The sequence below is a fragment of the Canis lupus genome, chromosome 4 (assembly GCF_011100685.1).
Source record: "Canis lupus familiaris isolate Mischka breed German Shepherd chromosome 4, alternate assembly UU_Cfam_GSD_1.0, whole genome shotgun sequence".
NCBI lineage: Eukaryota > Metazoa > Chordata > Mammalia > Carnivora > Canidae > Canis > Canis lupus.
Genome location: NC_049225.1, coordinates 51,200,800 through 51,224,875, shown reverse-complemented (window position 1 = coordinate 51,224,875; position 24,076 = coordinate 51,200,800). Strand labels below are relative to the sequence as shown.

Below are 24,076 nucleotides of genomic sequence, written 5' to 3'. Positions count from 1 at the left end.
CAGATATGCTAAATCAGAATCTTTAGGGTGAGGCTCTGGGATCCTCTTTTTAGCAGTCTCAATGACTTTTGAGTCCTGCTATAATTTAAAAGAAGACAAAGAGTGACTAATAGGATATTAGGATATTTATTAATATCATGGTATTTAGAGCATGGGAGCTAGAGGAATGGACATTGGAAGACTAACTCCAAAGAATATATTTAAAAGTATATCTTACATGACTCAGATGAAAATTAAAAATTAAACATGCTAAACTTTTTCATGGGATTTGATATACCATAAATATAAAAAGACAGAATTATAGCTTAGTTTTAACAATGAAATTAAGAATATATTTAAAATTATACATTAAAAATGTATCAGCTCACAGTGACTTCTGCTGTAGCTGTAGCTTCTGTTCAATGATGTCTGAGAAACGAGGAACTTTTTTTGAAATAGCCACACGGATGTCATCACTCATATTAAAGCAGCTTCTGGACTTTGTTTTAAAATGTAAAAGTGATGAAAATCCCAACTCACAAAGGTACGTAGTTGCAAATGGTATAAGAATTTCTAGAGCTGTCTTTGCCAGGCTTGGGAACACTGTGAACTGAGCACACCAGAAATCCTCAAGCTTCATTGTCTCAAATTCCATTAGAATTTGGCCACTAGCTCGTAATTCAGCCAGATCATTTTTCATCAAATAACCATCATCGACAAAGTCCAGATTAAAAAGAAACGGATCCAGTATCCATTTACTTGCCTCAGTAAGATCTCCAATAGAAAAATATCCATGAAAGAAGTTGCTCAGCTGTTGCAGATGCAGTGTTATTTCAGCTGCAATGCTTGCTGCTTCATTATCTGAAATAATGATTTCTTCAAGAAAAGGAAAGTTGGTAAAATTTCTTTTCTCAATTCGCTTTAGCCAGAATGGAAACTTCCTAACAAAAGCTGATAACTTTTCTCTAGCTGATACTGTATTCATCCCAGTCCTTTGCATTGATGCACTAAGCTCATTCAGGTGTTTGAATAAATCTGCAAGGTATGCTAAGTGAACTTTAAACTCTTTATTTTCAAAGCCATCAACTAAATTACTGCTTTGGTGGTGAAGAAACTGATTTATTTCTTCATACATTTCAAAAATATGGGTAAGTATTTGACCTCGGGAAAGCCACCTCATTTCAGTATGGAAAAGGAGGACACTATACTCGATTCCAATTTCTTCAAAAAAAGCCTGGAAGAGGCGATGATTTGGAGCTCGTCCTTTGATAAAATTTATTACTCTCACCACGGTAAACAGAGCATCTCTCAGTTTTGTAGGCAAAGTCTTTGTCACAAGTTCATGAGGATTCAACAAACAATGTGTGATCACGATATGAGGTGCCTCTTTTTTGACACAGGCAACAAATTCTGAATTTTCTCCTAGCATAGAAGAAGCACCGTCAGTACAAACAGAGCCACATACATCAAGTGCTATCTTATGCTTCAAAAAGAAGTCTCTGAAGAGACTGAACACATCTTTTCCTTTCATTGTTAACTGCAATGGTTCACAGAACAGAAATTCTTCTACGATCTCTCTTTCTTTTATGTATCGTACAAATGCCATTAGCTGACTGCAGTCACCCATGTCCATTGTCTCAGCAAGTTGAACACCCACTTTAAGAGGACTGGCTTTGATATCTTCTAGAACTTGCTGTAAGATATCCTGGCTCATTTCATCAATTCTAGAATGGATCACATCATCTGATAAGGGTACCTGCTGAAGCTTCTTTTGTGCATCTGGTCCCAAAACTATCTGTGCTATTTCCAATGCACAAGGTTTCACTAATTTTTCAGCTATTGTATGAGGATTCTTCTCCTTGGCACATAAATACGCAAACTGATATGATGCTTGTAATAAGGCATCCTCGTGAGATGCAACTCCAAGTGCTTTCAAGGTTTCACTCTGATCAGATGGTGTTGGCATATGCTTCAGGCTATTGAGATCATGCCCACCTATACCACCATGCTGTCTGTTAAAATGATCAGACAATTTTGATGGTCTGAGGTCAGCATTTGAAAATACTGAGTTACACAAAACACACTGTGGGCGCTGAGTTCCATCAACCTCTGTTGTACAGGTGAACCAGTAACGAACATAGTCATCATCCCATTTGCGTTTCTTCGACATGGTACCCCAAAATTCTCAGGTAGTATTCCAGAGGTGCTGCAGAATTTTGCTTTGGGAGTAAAATATAACCCACACATTAAAAATCAGTGGCTAACCGAATTAAAACAAAGCCACATCACACGCCATCCTGTCATTTGTACATGTCAAGAAATATCCTGTAACATGTCAGTTCAGAGTAAACCATGATAGTATGACAGTCCAACTTAAAGCTATCAAACTCACAGCTAATGTCCTAGAATAAATGACTTACCAGTAAGCTACATATGGGAGATTTGGACTTATGCAAGTTGTAAATAGCTGTAAATCCTTTACTGGTGAACTGCAGTTAGGGCTTAATTTGCTTTCAGTGATGTATGTTCCAAACAAATCTGGTACATTTTGTATCCCCTAAAAGGGCATCTCACTACCACCCCCTCCTTCCATCATTCTCTGCCAGGGATGTACATACACAGACAGTTATGAACAAGTGAATAGAGAATGGAGTAATTCACTAAATAAGGAAGGACACATTTTGACATAGTGGCTAGTTCTTTTTGATAGTTAAGGATTAAACAGGTCTGTAAAACTATGTGATCCTTGAGTGGCTTTCACTCCAACCTAAGTAGAGAATTTCGAATGAGTCTGATTAAGTCACCTTTGAAACAGAAGTAGGATACAAATTTGACTCAGATCTTCCCTGCTGCTAGAGTGTAACACACTACCAGTCTCTGAGTCATACTGTCTATACAGAAAAGCAAAACAAATTGCTCAGGAGAAACACAACTATTCTTGTCACTGAAACTTCAGAAAAACCTCTCTCACAGAAGGACACCCTTAGTTACAATAGGAATTTCATGATGCTTTTTCATATAACTACCCCTCAGTAAAAGCAGTCCAAGAAAAAGCCGAAACTATGGAATGAAAATAAGCAATGTTCCTAAGATTAAGATTTGTTTTAATCTGAGGACAGGAATTAGAAGGTAATGGTTCCTGGCTTAGCAAATGGAGGAATCAGTAAAATCTTTTGCTAAAATGCAGATTCATGGTCCCCACTTCCAGAGATTCTGATTCCCTAGCTCTACAGTAGGGGCTCAGAATCTGTACTCTACATAAGCATTTTAGATAATTCTTATGCATGGTAACTAAGATAGTAATCTTTAATAAGAGATGCTCATCACAATCACTGGGAACTCCTCTGAAATTATACATCTCCCTTCCTTAGAACTAATAAATCATGTTCTCCATAGGAGAACAAAAGACTCTTAAATCTTGGGGCACCTGGCCGGCTTAGTCAGTACAGTAGGGGACTCTTGATCTTGGGTCATGAGTTTAAGCCCTATGTTGGGCACATAGATTACCGTAAAAAAAAAAAAAAAAGACTCTAAATCTTGTCCAGGTGATTCTAATACATATCCTCGTGAGTAGTTAGATTTAGAGAAATGAAAACATATCCTTCAGGCCATCCACTAGATTATGGATAGGCTAGGTTGCTAAGTAAATAGTCTAAATGCTTTAATAGGCATTTAAGTTTCTGAGTTGATAACAACCTCCTAAGAAAGTTCAGGGACCTAAGGAAGAATGCCATGCTTTTTTTCTTTCTCCTTAGCAATGAGCAAAGGTATAACCCACAGGTAGGCTCAAATATACCTTAGAAGATAGTTCTATCTCCCAGATAAACAAATGATCCCCTAAGTTTCCAAAGTTCTATTCTACAGAATGTGGTGGAAATAAAACAGGGACACATTTAAATCCAAATGCCCACTTTGGCCATAAAAAAATACCTCACAATAAGTAAGGCAAGAATATTAATTAAAACGCTAACTTTTTAGTAGTTCTGCCCAATTAACTAGCTATAAAATGAACTTCTATGTAAACTAATAAGTTGGCAAGCCACATGGCTACTTGTTATGAGTCAGTTAAAATTTGGAAGATGATTTGAAGTTTAAAAGTTGATCCTAAGCTTTCTTTTGTCAAGTGATGATGATAGGGTCAACTATGTTTAGGATCTCTCCTAACTGATAATAAAATTATAACATCAGCATAAAAATGCTTATTTTTCTATACTCTCTTATGTATATTTACTATGTATGTTTTGGGGAGGAGTAGAAGTGAATGAAAAAGCTTTGCTCAGTCTCATTAGAAATTATTATAGTAATAGACTAGTTAAGGGTCCATTCCAACCCACCCTGACTATGCCACTCAGGTATGTTTTGATTGAAAATTTACCTGTTTTGACAAAAGATTTTTAGAAAAAGTCATTTGTAGTAGTAGTCCTCATCCTCCTCAAAAAAGGAGAATAGGTAGCAAGAATTTTCAAGATTCTCAAAGAGGAATTTACTGTGTTTTAGAACTTTACAATTTTCATTTGCTCCTCTGTGTTATTTAGTAATCACAATATCCTAAAATATGGAAACACTAAAAAAGCATCAACATATTATTGTTAACTGGGGCGCCTGGGTGGTTCAGTTGGTTAAGCATCCGACTCTTGATCTCAGCTCAGGTCTTGATCTCAGGGTCCTGAGTTTGAGCCCCACGTTGGGCTCCACACCCAGGGTGGAGCCTGCTTAAAAAAATGGGGAGGAAAAAGAGAAAAAACTTAATTTAAACAGGTGTGATTAATGGTATGCTTGTGTGAAAAAGGGTACTCATTTATTAGAGATACAGACTTTGCTGCTTACAAGGTGAGAATGAAAACACGTCTGGGATTTCCTTTGAAAGACTGTCGTCAGCGCGCGTGCACACACACACACACACACACACACACACACACACCAGTGGGGTGGAGACAGAAGACCTTAGATGGGCCTTGAGTTGGTAATTGCTGAAGCTGAATGATGGGCACACAACATTGCATCATTCTCACTATATTTTATGTTATGTAGGGGAATTTTCCGTAATAAACAGTAAAGTTATCGTAGTCAGCAAAACGCATTATCTTTAGACATGATTCGTTTTCAGAATGATTCTTTTGAGAGTTTGAGATATCTTAAGATGCAGAGTGAAAGATGTGATACAAACCAGTAAAATGTTTTTGTTTTTTTTTTTGCAAGTTTACGGGGTATAAGGGTAGCTATGAAAAAGTATCACGACTGTGAGAGAAACCCGTTAGAAGTGAGCATTCACAGAACAGAAATCTCTGGGAAAGGCTAAAACCTGTATCTCTGCAGTGACAACAGCCCAGTGCAGCTGTAAACCTACGACTCCGAGCCAAACACAATTCCTCTTCTGTCTCGGCACTGCCTCCTCCGGTCCGAGGGGGCGCGGTGTCCGGGGTCGGGATTTCGCGAGGACACTTGGCAGAGGCGACAGCCAGAAGGAAAGGGCCGGGGATACAGCAGCCGAGCAAAGGCTCGGGCGGCAGACGCCGGGCAGCCTGGCTTTGTCACCCGGAGGCCGGTCCCTTCCGAGCCTCGATTCCTCGAGTGGGATGACAATAGTACCTACCTTACAGGGTTGTTGGGAGCTTTAATTATTAAGCATGCATGTGCAGACCATGCAGCTCGTAACTGGTAGGCACTGTTGGTGTATTATTAAGGACGGCGCGTTAGGGCAGCGGCGCGAGCTGCGGGCGCCGGCGGCGAGGAAAGAAGACTCCGCTCGCTCCGCACCCGCCCGTCTCCGGGCCCGGGCGCAGGCCCAAGGGATGCTCAGGCCTCCTTCGGGCGCCGCTCTCCGGCTGCAGGTCGCTCTCCGCTCAGGCTGGGGTACAGCCGCCGGGCGCCGGCTGCTCGGCTCCGGGCCCCCAGCAGGAACCTGCGGGGCGCGGGGAGACGGAAGAGTCCGCAGCGGCCTCCAGCCGGCCGCCCCGGGGTTCCATCCGGGTCCTCCGCGTGGCTTCCCGCCCGCCGCCCGGCCGAGGAGTCTCCCCGCGCGCAGGCGCATTAGCCGCCGGTGGAGGGCTCCGCCGGCTGGAGTGAGGAGCATGCGCATGCGCGGTGGTCCGCTCCCTTTTTTTTTTTTTTTTTTTTTTGTATACGTGGAGCGGGGATTCTTTTGTGTGTCTGCCAGAGAGGATGAGTCGTAGAATCTAAGGAATGGAGAGTCCACGTCGTTCTTCAGAGCACTGAAGTCGATTTTGTAACACCCAATAATTAGCGTTTTCTATGTGTGATCAAGGAGTAAAGAGTTAGGAAGCTCATTGTACTCCCCAATTAAACATTGCGGCAAGCGCGACAGGCTGTAAGCTCCACGGAGATACTCGCAGTGGAGATGAACTTCTAGAGCTTGTGTCTTCTTGTCCATGCAGGTCACCCCTTTCCATAAATTAGAGCATGTAGATGAATTTCCTCAGAACCATAATTCGAGAGAAAAGACCGTCAGTTTTATTTAAAGTTCATTTTAACAGGGACACCTGGGTGGCTCAGTGGCTGAGCATCTGTCATTGGCTCAGGTCATGATCCCAGAGTCCTGGGATCGAGTCCTGCATCAGGCTCCTGCAGGGAGCCTGCTTTTCCCTCTGCCTATGTCTCTGTGTCTCTCATGAATAAATAAAATCTTTAAAAATAACATAAAATTCGTTTTAACTTGATCTTAAACTTATAAACTCATTATTAGATTTTAGACGGAAAAAATTCCCAAGTAGAAACTAGATAACATTGCTAAAAGAAACTCAAACAGACGTCCTTCCTATTTGGGGGGTATTTCCTCTCAGAATTGTTACAAACTTAATGAAAGAACAATTTATTCATTTTTGTATAGTTAGTCTTGTTAGAAGCATCCCACAAGGTTGGGGAAAGGGGTATTATTAAAGAATGTGGGACAGATGCATCATTTTCAGGTGTTGAGGGTGAACCTTGTAGACTGAGGCAGGCTTAAGGTTTCTGTCAACAGAAGAAATTGCAAGAGACCAGTCTTCCTGGCCCAGAAAGTGGGGTCTTAAAATACTAGAGAAAGGAGTAGGCTTTACTTGACATTTGACTTGACAAGTCAAAGATACTTGGCTTTATGTCCTGCACTTTTTTTTTTAAGATTTTATTTATTCATAAGAGACAGAAACAGAGACATATGCAGAGGGAGAAGCAGTCTCCTAGCAGGAGCCTGATAGGAACTCCATTCCAGGATCCCAGAATCATGACCTGAGCCAAAGGGAGACACTCAACCACTGAGCCACCCAGGTGCCCCTAACACTTTTAACTGTCGGGACTTGAGCAAGCTACATGGATTTAAGTCCATGTGCTTATTGTAAAATAGGGGTACTATCCATTACTCCAGGAAGTTCTTTTGCAGAAGTAACATATAAAAATTACATGGCTTTAGCACTCAAAAGGCAGCTATTATTGAGATAATAAAATCGAACGTTCAGGGGCACCTGCATGGCTCAGTCCATTAAGCATCTGTCTTTGACTTAGGTCATGATCTCAGGATCCTGGGAATCCAGCCCCGAGTCAGGCTTCCTGCTCAGGGAGTCAGCTTCTCCCTCTCCCTCTGCCATTACCCCTGCTTGTGCTCTGTCAAATAAACAAAATCTTAAAAAAAAAAAAAAAAAAAAAAAAAAAAATCAAAGTTCACATAAGAATGTTCCAGGTGTTACTTTTTTTTTTTTCCCAAAATGAAGTAGAAATAAGACAGGAATTCAGATATTCTTCCTAAAATCAGTAAACTAGGCTTCACAGAAGAGGGAACAGAGAACCAGAAAAGTCAAGTGACACATTTTTTGAGTTAAAAGATCCTGAAATTTTCTAATTCGAAGCCCCCTGCCAGTCCCATAAACTCCTTTTCTGCCAAATATTTGAAATAATGCTACAAACCACTCAGTTAAGTATTCTCAATTACATATCTTTATTAACAAAAGATAAATACAAATAGACATCAGTGTCAGACTTTATGTTGAACCACCCCATGTTAAGGTAGGAATATGAAACCTAAGTCATCGACTTTCTTGAATTATATAAGAATGAGCTCCGTTTGCATTGTTTTAATTTCCTACCAGTCTGAATCTAGAGACTATATCCATAGTACTTGACAATTTGTTACTCTCTCACCAGCACTATTTCTGAGATGGTAACTTAATGCGGTACTATAGTGGGTTTTGGTAGCTTAGAAGCCAGGGAGCTGTTAAAGGCCAATGTAGTTATGTCAGGGGTTTGAAACAGGCTCTTTGCATTGATCCCACTCACTGTATCATCTTCACAGTGTTCTTAGAAGAGGCCTGAGGATCATGGCAGTCTCAGTTATTAATAGTCCCATGAGCTATCCTTATAATTCTTTGAAGAAACCTTCAACTTCAGGTTTTGCTTTCTGCAATTTTTACAAAGAGACACCTCCTCCCATAGAGATTAGGTACAACGGATATTCTACAATTTTTTGAAATTTAATATTCATGATTATTACATAAAGGCAATCACAAAACAACAAATAGTACCACAAAAAATATTCTCTATGATAGAGGAAAGCGTTTCTGTGTCCAAAGGCTCATGTCCAGCATGGTAAAAGACCTAGTACTGATCAGTCAACAGTGACTCAAGATGACAAAATACTATTTTTACATTCAAAGGCTAACCCATTTTGTTCTAGGTGTAAGGTACAAGGAAATATTTTAAAAATAAGAATTTTATAACCAAGTAGAAAACAGAATTATTACTATACAGATTGACATGGGGGGTAAAGTTATTCACATGTTCTACAGATTTCCTTTCAGTAATCCAAAGCCCAAGATAGAATAATTTTTTTTTGGCTTTAGACCAGTGAAACCTTAGAAGGCAAAACCAAATGATACTCAAATACCTACAATTATAGTTATTAGTAATTTGAAAAAAACGAAACCGTGATTTCAAGAATGAGTAATTCATCTGCCTTTGAAATGTGTGCTAACAGTAGATAAAAGGCCATAAAAATTGAGGAAATAAAGTTTGAGACTTAATAAATGTTAAGTAGAAAATGTTCTTGCTAGGTAGAGAGCGAAGGCCTCTTTCCACATCGCCTAATATAAAACTGGAAATAAAAATCTTAATATATACTTAATGTACTTCCTCTTTGTTTTTCTTCTTTGTTTTTTCAGTGTGTAAAGAAATGAATTTTACTATGAGACTTCTGAAGTCTTTATTAAAGTTAGGGAGCAAGAAGAGTAGTCATGGTTTTTCCACCTACGATCATTAGCAAAAAGCTGAAAAGAACGTATCAGCTGTGTCTGTCCTGGGTGACTGTTGATAACTAGTTACTACTGCCCAAGGAAGGAAGCCATGGGGTCATCTGGCCTCTGACGTTTCATTCTATAGGCCTCCATTTCCTCTTCAGTGGGTTCCCGAGTTTCATATATGCTATTGTAAGGCCGCTTCCTCTCATCAATCTGCATGATCTCCTTGACGTGAAGAAGGCGAGCCTCCTCTGCATTCAGTGCCTGTAGTGAGAGGAAAAACATGAGTACACAGCTCTACATCAGATCTCTTCTAGTAGCAGAATACAAAAGATCCCATTGAATATAAACTGCTATATCAAAAACCTGGATTGTCTGAAAGAGCTTGAGAGTCAGCCCTTCTATTGTCAAGCTACAACTAATCACTATTTGGCTGATATGGTATTTTCATAGAGCACAAAACATTCTACAACATTTTCAATGTTAAAAAAAATTTACTTAATAACAAAGATTCAACAAGATTCATTTTACTAACAGAAGTCCACAATTGATGCTTCTGGTGGAAACTACAATTCTGATTTTCCCAAGTACTTGCTGAAAACTACCAATTAGAGAGCTAGAAGGCAATTCTCTTTGGGCATTGTCAGTAACTCTAAAATAAGAGCTTTACAAAGCACATTTCTTCTGTAGCTTAGTAATATTTATCAAACATTCCAAGGAGCAGGCAATACTGAAAAACACAAAAATCTCCATTTGTATTCTAGAATTTCAAGGTAACCACAGACGTGGAACTCATTTCCTTATTTTTAAAATGAGCTTGGAGACAGGACTAGATAATTTCTTAAGGTGGCTACTAATAAAGAATACTGTCATCACTTGGACTATTTAGAGTTCACGAAGTACCTTCTTCAATTTCTCATGTTTCTTTTCTTCATCATCACTATCTGAACTGCTCTTCCGATGCTTCTTTTTCTTCTTCTTTTTCTTCTTCTTCTCTTCTTTTAGTTTCTCCTGATGCATCTGACAGGGAGGATTGAAATATATAGTGTTACTAACGCAAAAAACAAAGCTCCAGCACAAATTTTAAAGTCAGCCTTGAAGGACTTAATTCAGGACAAATGATTATAGACTTACCTTCCATGAGGGTTTGAGGTTTTTTCACAGATTCTTCTCCAGATATGTCATTTATAATACATTCCTCTGAATTCTGTGGGAAAATACATGTAATTTGACTTGAGTATCATAGTTACCAATCACTGAAGGAAAAGTTAAAATTTGAAACATGAGAAAATATGTTTCATACAGATTTTGACTTAAGAGCTTTGGTTGTTTTATACTTGTGAGGACAGGTACTTACAGCAATCTCCTTGCCAGCTTCTCCAGTGCAGTAGGAATACTTGAAAAAAGAGTGACAGCATTTGTATCCCCATCGGCCTTCTTTCCAGTAAGATCCCCAGATATGCTGCAGAGAGAGAGTTGTTATTTAAAAAAAGAACCCTGAAACTAGGGACTCTCGCATACTGCTGAGATGACTACAAAAGAATACAGCCCTTTAAAAAGTAAATTGGGAAGAAAATTATGGGGATTCCAGGGCTAGCTGACAGGAAAAAGGTGGCCTGTCCTCAAGTGTGAGAAGCAGCCATTAAGTTATAGTGATCTCACATTCCATTCCCAAAACTATAAAAAAAAATTAGGATTATCTGACTTCTCTTCAAAAATTAAGAACTGGGAGATTCTGGGCTCACATTCCCACTTGGCAAGAACTGACTGTTGCTGACCACTGGATGCCCCTTTTAGACAAGGTCTATGCTCTCTAGTTTATACAGTGTGCCTGGCTCGCTTCACTCATATACAGTTAGTGGCCTGGCTCCCAGAGGTGCTTCGGTTTTTGACCTTAGAAAATTGTAGTTTGGGTACTTCAAGGGTATAACAAGTAACATATGTTTTATGATGTGATGTGGTATAATTCATCACAAAACACTATGAATTATACTGTATCACATATGTTCTTGTCAAAATATTTAACTTATATCTAATCAAGCCTTTACTCTGAATTCCTGTTTATAGGAAGTGCAGAGGCCACAGGAATAAATTGTATAGCACCAGGAATCAGTCAAATACAAAATATGAGACAGTTTACAAAATAACTGGCCCAATCTGAGAATTGCTGTCATGAAAAGGGAGATATGACACAGGAAGAGAAAAAGAGACATAGCAACCAAATTCAACTTTGACTGGATTCTGACTCAAAACAAAAACAAAAACCACCCATTTAAAGTTTTTGTGTATATTTTAGTAATGTATTTAAGAACTAGAGATTAGATGATAAGAAGGAGTCATATCAATTTTCTAAAGTGTGATAATGTTGATGTAGTTATGTAGGGGGCTGTCCTTAATTTTGGGAGATACATGATATAGTTTCTTGGATAAAATACCATAATATCTGTTATTTTCAAATGTTTTAGTTAAAAAAATACAAATATAAATTATATGTATATATTATTCTATTTACATACATGTGCACACACACATTCCCCCAAAGCATATATGGCAACATGCAAAAAATTTCTGAACCTAGGTAGTAGGTATGCGGGTGAACATAATAGTATTCTTTCACATTTTTTGTATTTCAGGAAAAATTTCATAAAACAGAATTAAAAAAAAAAACCTAAGCACAACAATAATTCACTAATGAAGCTGTAATAAGAAAATATAACCCAGAGAAAATGCTAACATGGACACCAAATGGTTCTAGTTTAACACATACTGTGTGATTGTGGATCTTCACATCTTCCTCATACTTAGAGCAAGCAACAGCTCGTTCCTGTCCTTTGATGACTGTCCCATGCCTTGAGTACTCCACATAGTCTTCAGTCTGAGCTAAAAGCAATTCAGCTGGAGGGGCATCCAAGTGTTCTTGGCCACCATACTAAAAGAACATTGAACATTATTAAATACGTTTTACAGAAAAGATTTGCATTCAGATCTCTATTGATGTCTTCAGTTGATATTCATCTGTTGATTCATCTAAGATTACAAAATGGCCATGATTCCTCTTATTATTATTTTTTTAAGATTTTATTTTGAGATTTTATTTTATTTTTCTTTTGAGAGAGAGAGAGGGAGAAAGCATGGGTAGGGGGAGGGACAGAGTAAGAAGCAGACTCCTTGCTTAGTAGAGAGCCTAAAGAAGGGCTTGATAACAGAACCCTGGGATATAACCTGAGCTGAAGGCAGACACTTCATCAACTGAGCCACCTAGGTGCCCCATTTCCTCTTATTCTTGTATGCATGCCCATTTGCCACATGACTTTGCTACTCTTCCGCTCAAGAGATAGTTATTTTTTCTATCCTTTGAATCTGGACCTGGCCATGTTACTTGTTCAGGCCTGTTGGAAATTGGCAAATGTGATGCAAGCAAAGCCCTAAAAAGCATACTTTTTGTTGCTAGTTTCTGGTACCCTGAGAATGCTTAATGAAGCTGGACTAGCCTACCACAGGATGAGAGCCCACAGGGGGCAGGGATGAGCTGTTCCAGATGAGGGCTCTTAGGATAATCAACCTGCTAAATACTAGAGACCAGAATGAGGCCATTCTAGATCATCCAGCTTCAGATGGCCCAGATCAGGAGACCCACCTGACATACAAAGTTGTGAGCAATAACAACGTTTATTTTAAACTACTAAGTTTTTCCATGATCTGTTTTGCCTGCAAAAGTTTCTTGAGAAAGCTATAGTGATAATGCATACAACTGATTACATCAGTGGGATGATAGGACTATTCCTAACAAATTAAAAGGGTCTCTCTGTGTGTTATATTTCAAATGTGAATCAAATGATTATTAACTGGCCATTTCTCTTTAATGAACATTCTTTTTATAGCATTTTGGTCAAAATTACCTTTTCCAAGATGCTTTCTTTCTGCTGTTCTTTGAAGTCTTCTTTTTTGACTTTGAAGGACTTGTACAACAGCTCTAGTTTTGTAGGATCGGCCTGCAGATGTACTTCAGATCCCTTGTCATAGGCTTCCCAAGCAAACACTACAATAATCAAAAACATCTTAATGAGTTCTCAGCTACATTTATTGCATGCTTGAAAACAGCTTTTAAAAATGCCTCCAAATTTCTTTTGAGCTGACAGAAAATATCTTGACATAGAGCAAACACTTACACTGTGTCTGAGCCATTGAAATGGTATCTCCTGTGTATCTAACGAAGTTATCCCCAGCATAGCTCACTCTGTAAATATATATTTAAAAAACAAATTGTTTCAGAAATTGCATTCTTTAAGGACAGTGAATTCTTTTCTAACCCAACCATAGATGCTGTTCATTCCAACTCAGGTTCACCTTCATGATTAAAAACTCTCCTCCCCATCTTGAAATCTATACATTTAGCTTGATACTTACTCATCTGGATTTTTTCCTGCGTTGGCATAAGGATTCTCTCTCATCGCTCTAGTTTTGGGATCATAGTAAGCAGAATTTGGATCTAAATTCCGCAAATACTAGAAGGAAAATGTTTTAAAACTGCATTAATGTTTACTTCTCTCAAAAAAGATTTCAGCAAACTAGGTGGAGGAGTTAATCATGATCAATTACATGTAATCTCTGTATATCTGGGGTACAGATGAAGGGGAAAAAAAGACTGATACTTAATCTTGGAATGACTGACTGTATTACCCATATACTGCCCAGATATCAGATGAGTAGATAAAATGTAGGGTGAAAAGACAAATATTTCTTGAATGTGTGTTAAGTTGGCAGGGCTTACTTTTGCAATATCTTCTCGAATCCTGAGATTCCGGACAGTGATTCGTCTCTTAGAGTCAAAGTTCTGTCCAGGCATGTCAATATCATCTGCATATTTATCTTCATCCTCATCTTCACTATTATGATCTTTTTCCTGAAGGAAGGGGAAAGAAGGAAAAACAAATTATAAGAAGAAAAGAGCAGCATTTAGTTCTTGCTTTCCTTTGAATTCCCTTTAACCAAACTATTTTATTATTATTATTATTATTATTTTTAAATTTATTTATGATAGTCACACAGAGAGAGAGACAGAGGCAGAGACATAGGCAGAGGGAGAAGCAGGCTCCATGCACCAGGAGCCCGACGTGGGACTCGATCCTGGGTCTCCAGGATCGCGCCCCGGGCCAAAGGCAGGCACTAAACCGCTGCGCCACCCAGGGATCCCTATTTTATTATTTTTAAAGATTTTATTTATTTATTCAGGAGAGACATAGAGAGAGAGAAGCAGACTTCATGCAGGGTGCCTGATGTGGGACTTGATCCTGGATCTCCGGGATCACGCCCTGGGCTGAAGGTGGCGCTAAACTGCTGAGCCACCCGGGCTGCCCTTTTTTTTTTTTTTTTTTTTCAAGATTTATTATTTATTCATGAGAGGCAGAGACACAGGCAGAGGGAGAAACACCCTTTAACCAAACTCTTATTCACTTATATTCTTTAAAGCTATTATTTATGTTATTAGCCATCAGAAACTGAAAAATTTAATGTATACCTAGATAGGGAAAATATTTATTACCATCTGAGAATTTGGTTCCTCTTCTCCCCACTGGTGTTTTGGAGAATTCTGCATTATTCAATAAGAAAAAGAATTTGTAATTTTATTTCACTGAATCTACTAATTATTTAACACTTTAGGTAAAATAATATAATTTAAATCTAACTGAACAAATCCTCATATTTCTCAATGTAATCAGCATGTCAGTTCTGAATACAAGTATGTCATTGCAACTAATTTTATCAGACTGTCTACAAAGCCAGAATATTTCTAAATAATTTTCAATGATATAGTATTATAATCACACAAAGGTAAGAGAAACATTAAAATGACCAATGTACCCAAACATATATTCATTTCTTATATGTTAACCTTTAGGCATATACCAGTTTTGCTAAACCTCACTAGCTTTCTATCAAATCCAAAAAGAAAACATTACCAGGATCATGTAATAAGTATCTTTAGAGCCAAAACAACTTTTGTAAAACTTAGGCAATGAAGGAATCTACTTAAGTGACACCGTATTGTAATTTAAGGAGAGTCTAAGATCCTTGTCATAAAGACACTCTTTCTTCATTACCATTGGTCAGGATTTTTCCTAACTTCATAAAATGCCTATAACAAAATAGTATTTCATCATATCCCTTTAAAAGGCTTCAAAGATTAAAAAGAGTAACTTATAGCACTAGTGGGGGAATGTGAAAATATGAGTGTGTACGAATATATCTATCTATTCTACTTATATAAACACAGTGATAGATACACACATACATATGCTATATATTACATTACATTATGTTATATTGGTGGGGGCATAAATTTGTATAGCTTTCCTGAATGGTAGCTAAGTGATACGACATCAAAATTTTAAATAAATAAAAATACTCACTGCATCAACAATTAAACATTAAGGAATTTATTCTAATGGAATAATATACCAATTATATAAAGAGATATATATAAGAATGTGATTTACACATTCTTATATATATTGTATATAATGTATTATATTGTATATTATATATTGTATACAATATCAAAAATTTGGGAAAAATCAAATAATTATTAGACAACTGGTTATATAAATTACTGTACTCAATGACCACTGAACATCCATTAAAAGTGATTCTATCCAATTTGCAGAAAAAAATTCATACAATTTGCTACCTTTTTTGCTGTTATTATTAAAAAAAAGGGGTGAGAACGGTTGTAACATTATATATTTGTCTTTGCTTGTGAAACTGAAAGGATCCATAAGAAAAATAAAACAGATTATGGGGGCGGTAAGGGTTAGAGATAGGGTAGTTGGAGGCAAGGATGGGAGACTTTACTGCATATATCTTCTTAAATTCCTGTGAGTTTTGAAACGTGAATTTATATAAAAATAAATAGGTCTGCATTCATTGACAGAAATGTGAGCTCACTGCACTATATATTAATTGAAAGATGAGGTGATAAATGAGTATGTAAAGGTGAAATCCACATTAAAAACATGCATTATAATTGCATACATAGATATATATATAATGTTCTATTTTTTTCACTGAGTTATATATTACTTTCAGAATCAGAAATATGTTTTTTTCTTTTTAAGATTTTATTTTTTAAGTAATCTCTACACCCAATGTGGGGCTTGAACTCATAACCTTGAGATCAAGAGTCACATGTTCTACTGACTGAGCCAGCCAGGTGCCCCACAAATATATTTTTTGGAGTTTCTGCAATTTGCTAGTTAAACCAAAAAAACACACTTATACTGCTGTACAGAAAGTTAAACCTCTATAGTAGATTCTTCTACTGTATATAGTTAATATTAATATTCAAGCACTGAAAGTGGGCAAAAACCATCAGTCCCCTGTATACGCTTAAATATACTTACTGGGGAAATAAATTAGACTGTGTTTACAACAAACAACAGAGAATATATCAGAACAAGAAAAACAGGCCATTTTCCTTTTTCCAGAGTTGGTAATAACAGCTATCAATTACCAAGTTTACTTACTATATGATATGATGCTAGGCCTCTTGAGGGGTAGGTGTTGTTGTCTCTACTTGGCATGATAAACAGACTCAGAGAAGTAAATTAATTTTTCTATGACCACGTATCTGGCCAAGGGCAGAGATGTATCTTAACATCTATCTGTTAACCTGAGATGTAAACCTGCCTGCCAGGTAGCCTCAGTGATTGCTCACTTGGTCATTAGGTCTGTTTGTAATTCATACCTGCTGAGTCCCTTTCAGGAATTGAAACTCCAAATGTTTAACTTATTACTCATGTGTGCCATAAATTTGTTTAAAAGAAAACTTTTAATAAGCACAATATACATTAACTATTAAGTTGTCATGAATAAATGGCTGCAATACATCTTTTTTACTGTAAAATTATTTTTACTCAGCTATAAAATTATTACATTATGGAAAACGTAGAAAATGCTAGTAAAATACAAAGAAAAATTTACTAATTCTACAATGAATGAAAATCAATATTCTGATTTTTTCCCTGTGATATTGTAATATTTTTTGTTATTTAAATGTAAGTGTTATCCATTGTTGTTACAAAGTATCCATAAAAACCATTTTAAGAGCTATGCAACATTGTACCATGAAGACACTGGACAGTTTATTTTACCCACTCCCTAGTCCTGTTTTTAGCTATTTCAAATTCTTGCTATTTGATTTTTATTTCGTGATTTTTAAAAAATTTCATTCAAATTCAGTTAACATATATCACTGGTTTCAGAGCTAGGGGTAGGGGTAAGTGATTCATCAGTCATTATATAACACCCAGTGCTCATTACATCATGTGCCCTCCTTAATGTCCATCACCCAGTTACCCCTCACCCTCCCACTTCTTGCTATTTTAAACAGTGCTACATCTTTGCATATGTGACCTCTTTCCTGACTACTAGAAAATTCTTTAGGATGGAGGGATCTACTAATGTTCCTGTGAACTGTATAAAAGTGCCAGTTTTAGTCTTTCCTCACAATAGCACTTCTGTCTTCCTAAATCTTTTCTAACTGAAGAGATATAAAGTGAACTGTTTTGACTTTCTTTTTTTTTTTTTTTTACTTAGAGTCTGAATTTTTTTTATGGATCATTTTTATTACTTACAGCCTGTTCCACTAATTTTCCTGAGGCTAATTCTTCTTGGAGTTTCTGGGCTTTCAGTGTTCGTTTTGCCTAACAAAAAAGGAAACATTTGAAATTTATTTTACAACATTCAAATGAACATTTAATTTTTACACACTTAAAACCAATAAATCTATTGTTTTCAGAAAGGTCATCTCTTTGAGATTTCTCGTAGCTCTAGATCTATGATTTCTAAGTAACTGGAGTTTGTAACTCCTATTGAATCAGACATTAATGTAAACTGAGCCAAATAGTGCCAGTGATTAAACTACAGAGAATAAGTCCTGTCCAAATGGGGCAGCTGTCACTTGACTCCAGATGACTGATGCTTGCCAGGTGGGCCCAGGATCACCATATATTTTATTGTTCAAGAATAGATGAAATTTACACTATGTGACATTTTTTACTGTGATTTTTAAATGTAAACTCTTATATAAAAAAAGAAGGCAAAAAATAAATAAATAAATAAAATAAAAAAATAAAAGAAGGCAGCATGACTATGGATTTTAAGGAACAGGAGTAAGTAAAATCATAACAAAAACAACTGAAGTTGAATTAAAATAAAATTCACTTTTTTGAAATGAGTTATCCTATTCCCCTTTCACTTCTCTCAAATGCTATGTGAGGCAACTTAATACAGGCCCAGATAAGATGCAATGTGTGAGGCTTGGCAAGTTTATAACCTTAAAAAGCCAAAAGCCTTAGATACTAATCTGTTCTCATGCTTCCAGTATCTTCTGGAACCTCAGGGAAGTCTCAGGAAATGAGAAACAATACAAGAATCAAATAAGAAACTGCTGCCAATATGGTTAGCATACCTTATTTTTGCTGTTGCATCAGATCTTATACTACTATAATAAACATGCCACCATTTTTATATTGCTTGAAGACTCGAAAAACAGAGTTGCTTAAACAGTGATACAGCAAAATGTACATTCTTTAAGGAGTGTGAGAAAGCAGGGAACATTGCTCACCAGATCAACTTTGGCATATTCTTCCACAATTTTCATGTGTTCCTCTGGATTATAGCCATTCCACCGATCCCTCTTCCCATCATAGTCAAACATCAGCTGAGGCTGGACATGTTCATCTGGAGCAATATTAGTACCTGTAAATTTTGCTCCAACTCGCCTAGGTCTCTGGGAAATAGAATAATAAAATCAAATCTTTTCCTAAGTTCCTGTAGCCTAAAGGAAAGTTTCAGATGACATTTATAAAGTGTGCATAAACATATCATGGGAATTTATGGTCTGTTCACATATCAGTTACTCTCCTACTCTCCAGAAAATTTTGATGGTGCTAAACTAATTTCAGTGAAATTAATTTTTATTTAACTTGTACCAAAATTTAGGTAATTTCAGAAAAACAGAATTAAGCTATCTGACAGGAAAAAAGAAAGAGACCCTCTGACAAATTTCTAAAATTCTCAAAGGTGAACTTACCTCAAAGCAGTCTTTCTTTTTGTGTGTCATGGCCCCACAATTTTCACATGCTCCTTTGCGGTACTTAGTAGTTATGGAATTCTATAAAAGGACATAAAGAAAAACGTTTTATTTCTGAATAAGTTAGAAAAAATTTGGCTCTTCTTACTATATTGTCCAGTGAAGTGATTTACTCATTAAGAGAAATACTACTTAGAGTCTCCATACTTTTATAAATGAGAAAGTTTAAGTACTTTAGCAATATAAAACTTATAAAAGAAAACACAGAAACAAAAGTAGTATGTATTGTGAATTTTAATCCCAGGTAAAAGATGTTTTATAATCTGATATAACTTTATTAAAGGCTTTTATATTAAGTTATTCAAATAAAATCTCCATTTTCACAAGGATATATATAAAAGTTGCCCAAATACCTCTTTTACACCCCTCTTGTACCATTCTCCAGATGAGCTGTATTGCTTTTGTTTCTCTGGTTGTGGTCTCTGGTGCTTTAAAGTAGGTCTTTTTGATGGATCAATATACCATGGCACTGAAGAAATATACTGAGGTATATGAGGGTTGATGTCTCTGTAATTTAAAAAATATATATATTTTAAGAATAAAGTTTGAAAATAGTTGATAATACAATTACAAAGGTAGCCTATACAGACTCTAAGAAGAGAGATAGTGCAGTGGAGGGGAGAGAGAAAATATGCCTGATCTCTCTATATAATATAGTAAAAACAACAAAATTAAAAATAAGTAATTTATTTTAGAATGAAAAAATTTCCAATTTAGCAACTAAGAATAGTGACAGAACTGAAGCGAGGAAAGATATAAGGAAGATAGAGATGAATGTTAGAAGAGTAGATAAATCTTATGAAAGAGCAAGAAGCTAGCCAATAATGCCTAGAGTTGATTACAATAACGATGTAGGTACATTATTTAGAGATGTAAAGGTATCAACCAGAAAAACTCAAAATAGAAAGATTTAAAAGTAGTCATTTTCCAGAGTGGAACAGGGAGTGGGAAGAGCTGAAAGAGATGACTGCTGTTCATTAGAAGTCCTTCAATACTTTTTTATTATTAAACCTTACATATATGAATTTGATAAAATAATAAAAACAAAAAGGATGTAAATGGCAAAGATAGTTTCCTGTCAAACTAAAAAATGAGAAATTGCTAAACTAAGTAGATATAAATTTGAACTTTGAATGAACAGATAATGCAAAAAATGAATGTACTTACTTTCCTTCTTCATCAACTTCTGCTGGAGCATTACCCAGTTTTCGCTGTTCTTCTAGCTCCTTCTTCTTTCTCCAGTCCTCTCTGGTCATCTTCTTTGGTTCCTCCAGACTCATTTCTTTGGACCCCGACAGGGGGGCTGCATTAACTGCATCTACAGCTGCAGCTGACATGGTTATCTGGATACCTCTATGAGAAGAAAGAAATATATATTAGTATAAAGTAGGCCTTCATGAGTTTATCAGGGAAACTATCAAAAGTACACAAATTGCATACCTCATAACACATACTACAGTCTCATTTATATATAATATTTTATATGCTCTTATAGCATCTGTGAGGGAAGGGTCTCTTTCTCTTCCACAAAAAATCTCTATATACTGTTCGCAGTTCCTCCCTCAAATCTAACTTACAAATGAAGAGAAACATACATACATGTACTTAAAGTTTCCTAAGACTCTTTATCTTATTAATATTCCTTAATTTCTCTATATATGACTCAAACTTTTCTAGCACATTAACCCTACATAAGTAAACAATGTCCTATTTTTCTCAAAGATGTAATTCCTTAAGAGTTATCTATATCCATAGACTCTATTTTCCCAACTACTTCGTTCCTCAGTCACTCCAATTTAGCTTCCACTCCTTCTCTCTCTGAAGAGGCCCCACAAAGTCATCAATGATCAATGTGCTAAATCCACTAAACATTTTTCAGTTTTCTTCCTTCTCTCTCTTTTTAAAATATTTATTTCTTTAAAATTTATTATATTTCTTTATTTGTGTGAGAGAGTGCATGTGTGTGTGGGGGGCACGGAACAGGGGTAGGGGCAGAGGGGGAGGGAGACAGGCAGACTCCCTGCTGACCTGGAAGCTGGACAGTCATTGGGGTTCCATCCCAGGACCCTAGATCCTAACATAAGCTGAAATCAAGAGTCAGAAGCTCAAATGACTGAGCCACCCAGGCGCCCCTGTTCCTTCCCTTCTTGAAACATTCTTACCTCTTGGCTTAAGTGACACTATAATCTGTTTTTTTCTTTAATCTCTCCTGCTGCTCTTGTCTTCTTTGCAAGTTCATCTATTTCGGCCCAGTTAGTTAATTTTGGATTCCACAAGGCTCAGTCTTGGAGTCTCTTTCATCACTCTGGACTTCATCAGTAGTCAGCGCATCTATTTCTAAGGCTTTAATATACCACTGTTGGCTCTCCAGCTTATTTTCTCCTTTTCAGACCTTTTATCTGAGTTTCACATACATATATTCCAATAGCTCGCTTCATAGCATCTACTTTTAGAGGGTCTTAGAAACACGTAAACTCATCAAATTTTAATTTAAACTCATGATCTTCTCCATGGAATGCCATCTTGATTACTGTTTCCTCTCTTAATGAAAAATACTATTCATACCTTTACATATATGTTCCAGCTAATCTCGATAACTATTTCATCATTAAGTATTTTTGTTTTTTTACCTTCTGAATAGCATTCATATTTACCTACTTCTCTCTATCCTCAATGCTACCACTTTAATGGAAGGTATTACTTTCCCTTTCTTATTGGTCTCCTGCCATTCTCTCCAATCAGTTCTCCACACCGCAGTGTTATTTTTTCAGAACACAAATTTAATCATATCATAACCTACTTACACAAGCTTAAAATCCTACAATGTGGCTCTGTCCAAGATAAATATAATGCCATTCTCATACATCACTTTAAGTGTTCCAGTAGTCATACTAAGATAGTAAAAATAAGCACGTAAAATGACTTTTAAAAATATTTTAATTTAATCCAACATATCCAACATCCTATTTTAACACTTAATCAACATAAGAGAAAATAAAGTCTTTAAAATCCGATCAGATTTTACACGTATTCAGAACAGCCATATTTCAAGTGCTCAAGAGCCACAAGTAGCTAACAGCTGGGAAATGAAACTCCGATGATATCTGATAATTCTTACTCTAAAAATCATTAAGACGTTCCTGGTCTGGCTCGGCACAAGCACACTGAGGCCTAGGACCGCGGCTTTCTTCTCGGTCCCGGATCCCCATTCCCCCCTCGACCTGGAATTCATCACTTTCGTAGGAATGTATCTAAGAAGTAGGAGGCCTTCGGCCTGTTTTCCAGAGTTTTTCAGCTTCACCTTCTCCCCATCCCCAAGTTCCCACATTTCCTTACCCAATCCGGTCACAGCAGAACCCAAAACCTCCCGACAGAAACAAACTCAATCCGTCAATGTTTACTTCCTGGCTTTCCGCCCTCTCCCGGCAGCCACTGCGGTAGTTTCCGGACGAGCGACACATGCGCACTAACGTCTTTCGGTAGGGGACCAGGTCAGGCTCCCACGCGATGTTATTATCGCGAGATCTCGCGCGCTTCTTTATTTACCTCGGGCTGGAGGAAGGGGTTAGTTTGAGCAGGTGCTTTCCTGCTCTCCGGGTTTGTGTTGTTGATTCTTTTAGAATCGCAGACTCTTAGGAGGCTTAAAAAAAAAAAAAAAGTACGGAGAATAGACAACAGCTTACGCCTCTCTGCAGAACTAAGAAATGAATGGGGAAGTTCGTGACATATTACAAAAGAAAGGCAGTTAAAATTAGTATTAATTAGTGGTCAGTGTGTGACACTTTGAGGGACGTGGTGAGCAAAAAGAGTATTTCCTTGCATTCACAACATACAAAGTGAAAAAGGCACTAAAATGATTTTCAAATAATGTACAGTTGTAAAAAGCCTCTGTGAAAGGAATACCAGATGCTCTGAAAACCTAAGGCACCATTTGGTGGTTGTGACATTCTGTACCGAAGTGATCTTGTGTTTTGTCATTAGAAAAAAAAATACTATGAAACAATTTCTATTTTGGGAAAACTGGTATCTATGACATTCCAACCCTCCTTTTAAAGTACACCTATGAAGTAAGATTAGTTACTGGAAAATAAGCAGTAGTTTGTTCTTTCTTATTTCTTTCTTTCTTTTTTTTTTTTTTTTTTTTTAAGATTTTATTGATTTACTTGAGAGAGTGTAGAACGAGAGAAAGAGCATGAGGGGACGGGGGTTCCATCTCAGGACTCCTGGATCATCACCTGAGCTGAAGGCAGACGCTTAACGGACTGAGCCACCCCTAAGCAGTAATTTTGGTAGTAGAATTTCTTCTGTTTTTTTCTTCTTTGTGCTGTTGTCTTTTATTTTTCAAGGTAACATGTATTAGATTTATTTGCTTGTTTTTAGACAGAGAGAGTGAGCAGGGGGAGAGGCAGGCGACTGGGAGAGAATTCTAAAGCAGATTTCTCACTTAGTGCACAGCTGAATTCTGGGCTAGATCCCAGGCCCCGGAGATAATGATCTGAGTTGAAAGTCAAGACTGGGTCGCTTAACCGACTGAGCCACCCAGGCGCCCCAGTATATATTGCTTTTAAAAGTAAAAGTGAGGGGTGCTTGGGTGGCTCAGTCAGTTAAGTGTCTACTTTCAGCTCAGCTCATGATTCTGGAGTTCATGGATTGAGGCCCATGTCAGGCTCCCTGCTCTGTGGAGAGTCTGCTTCTCCCCCTCCTACCTCTTCCTCACTGCTCC

The 24,076-nt window shown here is 37.2% G+C and overlaps 2 protein-coding genes across 3 annotated transcripts; both read right to left on the bottom strand.

Annotated features, from left to right (window-relative positions):
* Positions 1-110: 110 nt before the first annotated feature.
* On the bottom strand, positions 111-5,983 carry ZBED8 (zinc finger BED-type containing 8). 2 transcript variants are annotated; one of them, XM_038534867.1, is made up of 2 exons: positions 5,573-5,983; positions 111-4,688 (listed from the first exon to the last, which is right to left on the bottom strand). In XM_038534867.1, the coding sequence occupies exon 2, from the start codon at positions 2,147-2,149 to the stop codon at positions 365-367; it is 1,785 nt and encodes a 594-aa protein (XP_038390795.1). In that variant the 5' UTR covers positions 2,150-4,688; positions 5,573-5,983; the 3' UTR covers positions 111-364. The 2 variants fall into 2 exon arrangements, with proteins under 2 accessions (XP_038390795.1, XP_038390794.1); XM_038534866.1 differs by having other exon boundaries at positions 111-2,198.
* Positions 5,984-7,882: 1,899 nt separating this feature from the next.
* On the bottom strand, positions 7,883-22,847 carry SLU7 (SLU7 homolog, splicing factor). The gene is made up of 16 exons (XM_038534865.1): positions 22,690-22,847; positions 20,521-20,706; positions 19,707-19,860; positions 19,294-19,374; positions 18,826-18,990; positions 17,834-17,902; positions 14,743-14,790; positions 13,972-14,103; positions 13,608-13,705; positions 13,370-13,437; positions 13,100-13,239; positions 11,968-12,129; positions 10,558-10,662; positions 10,338-10,407; positions 10,104-10,222; positions 7,883-9,464 (listed from the first exon to the last, which is right to left on the bottom strand). The coding sequence occupies exons 1-16, from the start codon at positions 22,812-22,814 to the stop codon at positions 9,285-9,287; spliced, it is 1,902 nt and encodes a 633-aa protein (XP_038390793.1). The 5' UTR covers positions 22,815-22,847; the 3' UTR covers positions 7,883-9,284.
* Between the last annotated feature and the right edge of the window lie 1,229 nt (positions 22,848-24,076).

Bases quoted from the DNA above. Each gene is read 5' to 3' on its own strand.
- SLU7 (XM_038534865.1), bottom strand. From the start codon at position 22,814: ATGTGTCGCTCGTCCGGAAACTACCGCAGTGGCTGCCGGGAGAGGGCG. The intron at 13,438-13,607 runs GTAAGTATCAAG...ATATATTTACAG, and splicing joins GCAGGAAAAAATCCAGATGA to AGTGAGCTATGCTGGGGATA. The intron at 10,663-11,967 runs GTATGTGTTAAA...CTCTCTCTGCAG, and splicing joins TGAAGATCCACAATCACACA to CATATCTGGGGATCTTACTG.
- ZBED8 (XM_038534867.1), bottom strand. From the start codon at position 2,149: ATGTCGAAGAAACGCAAATGGGATGATGACTATGTTCGTTACTGGTTC.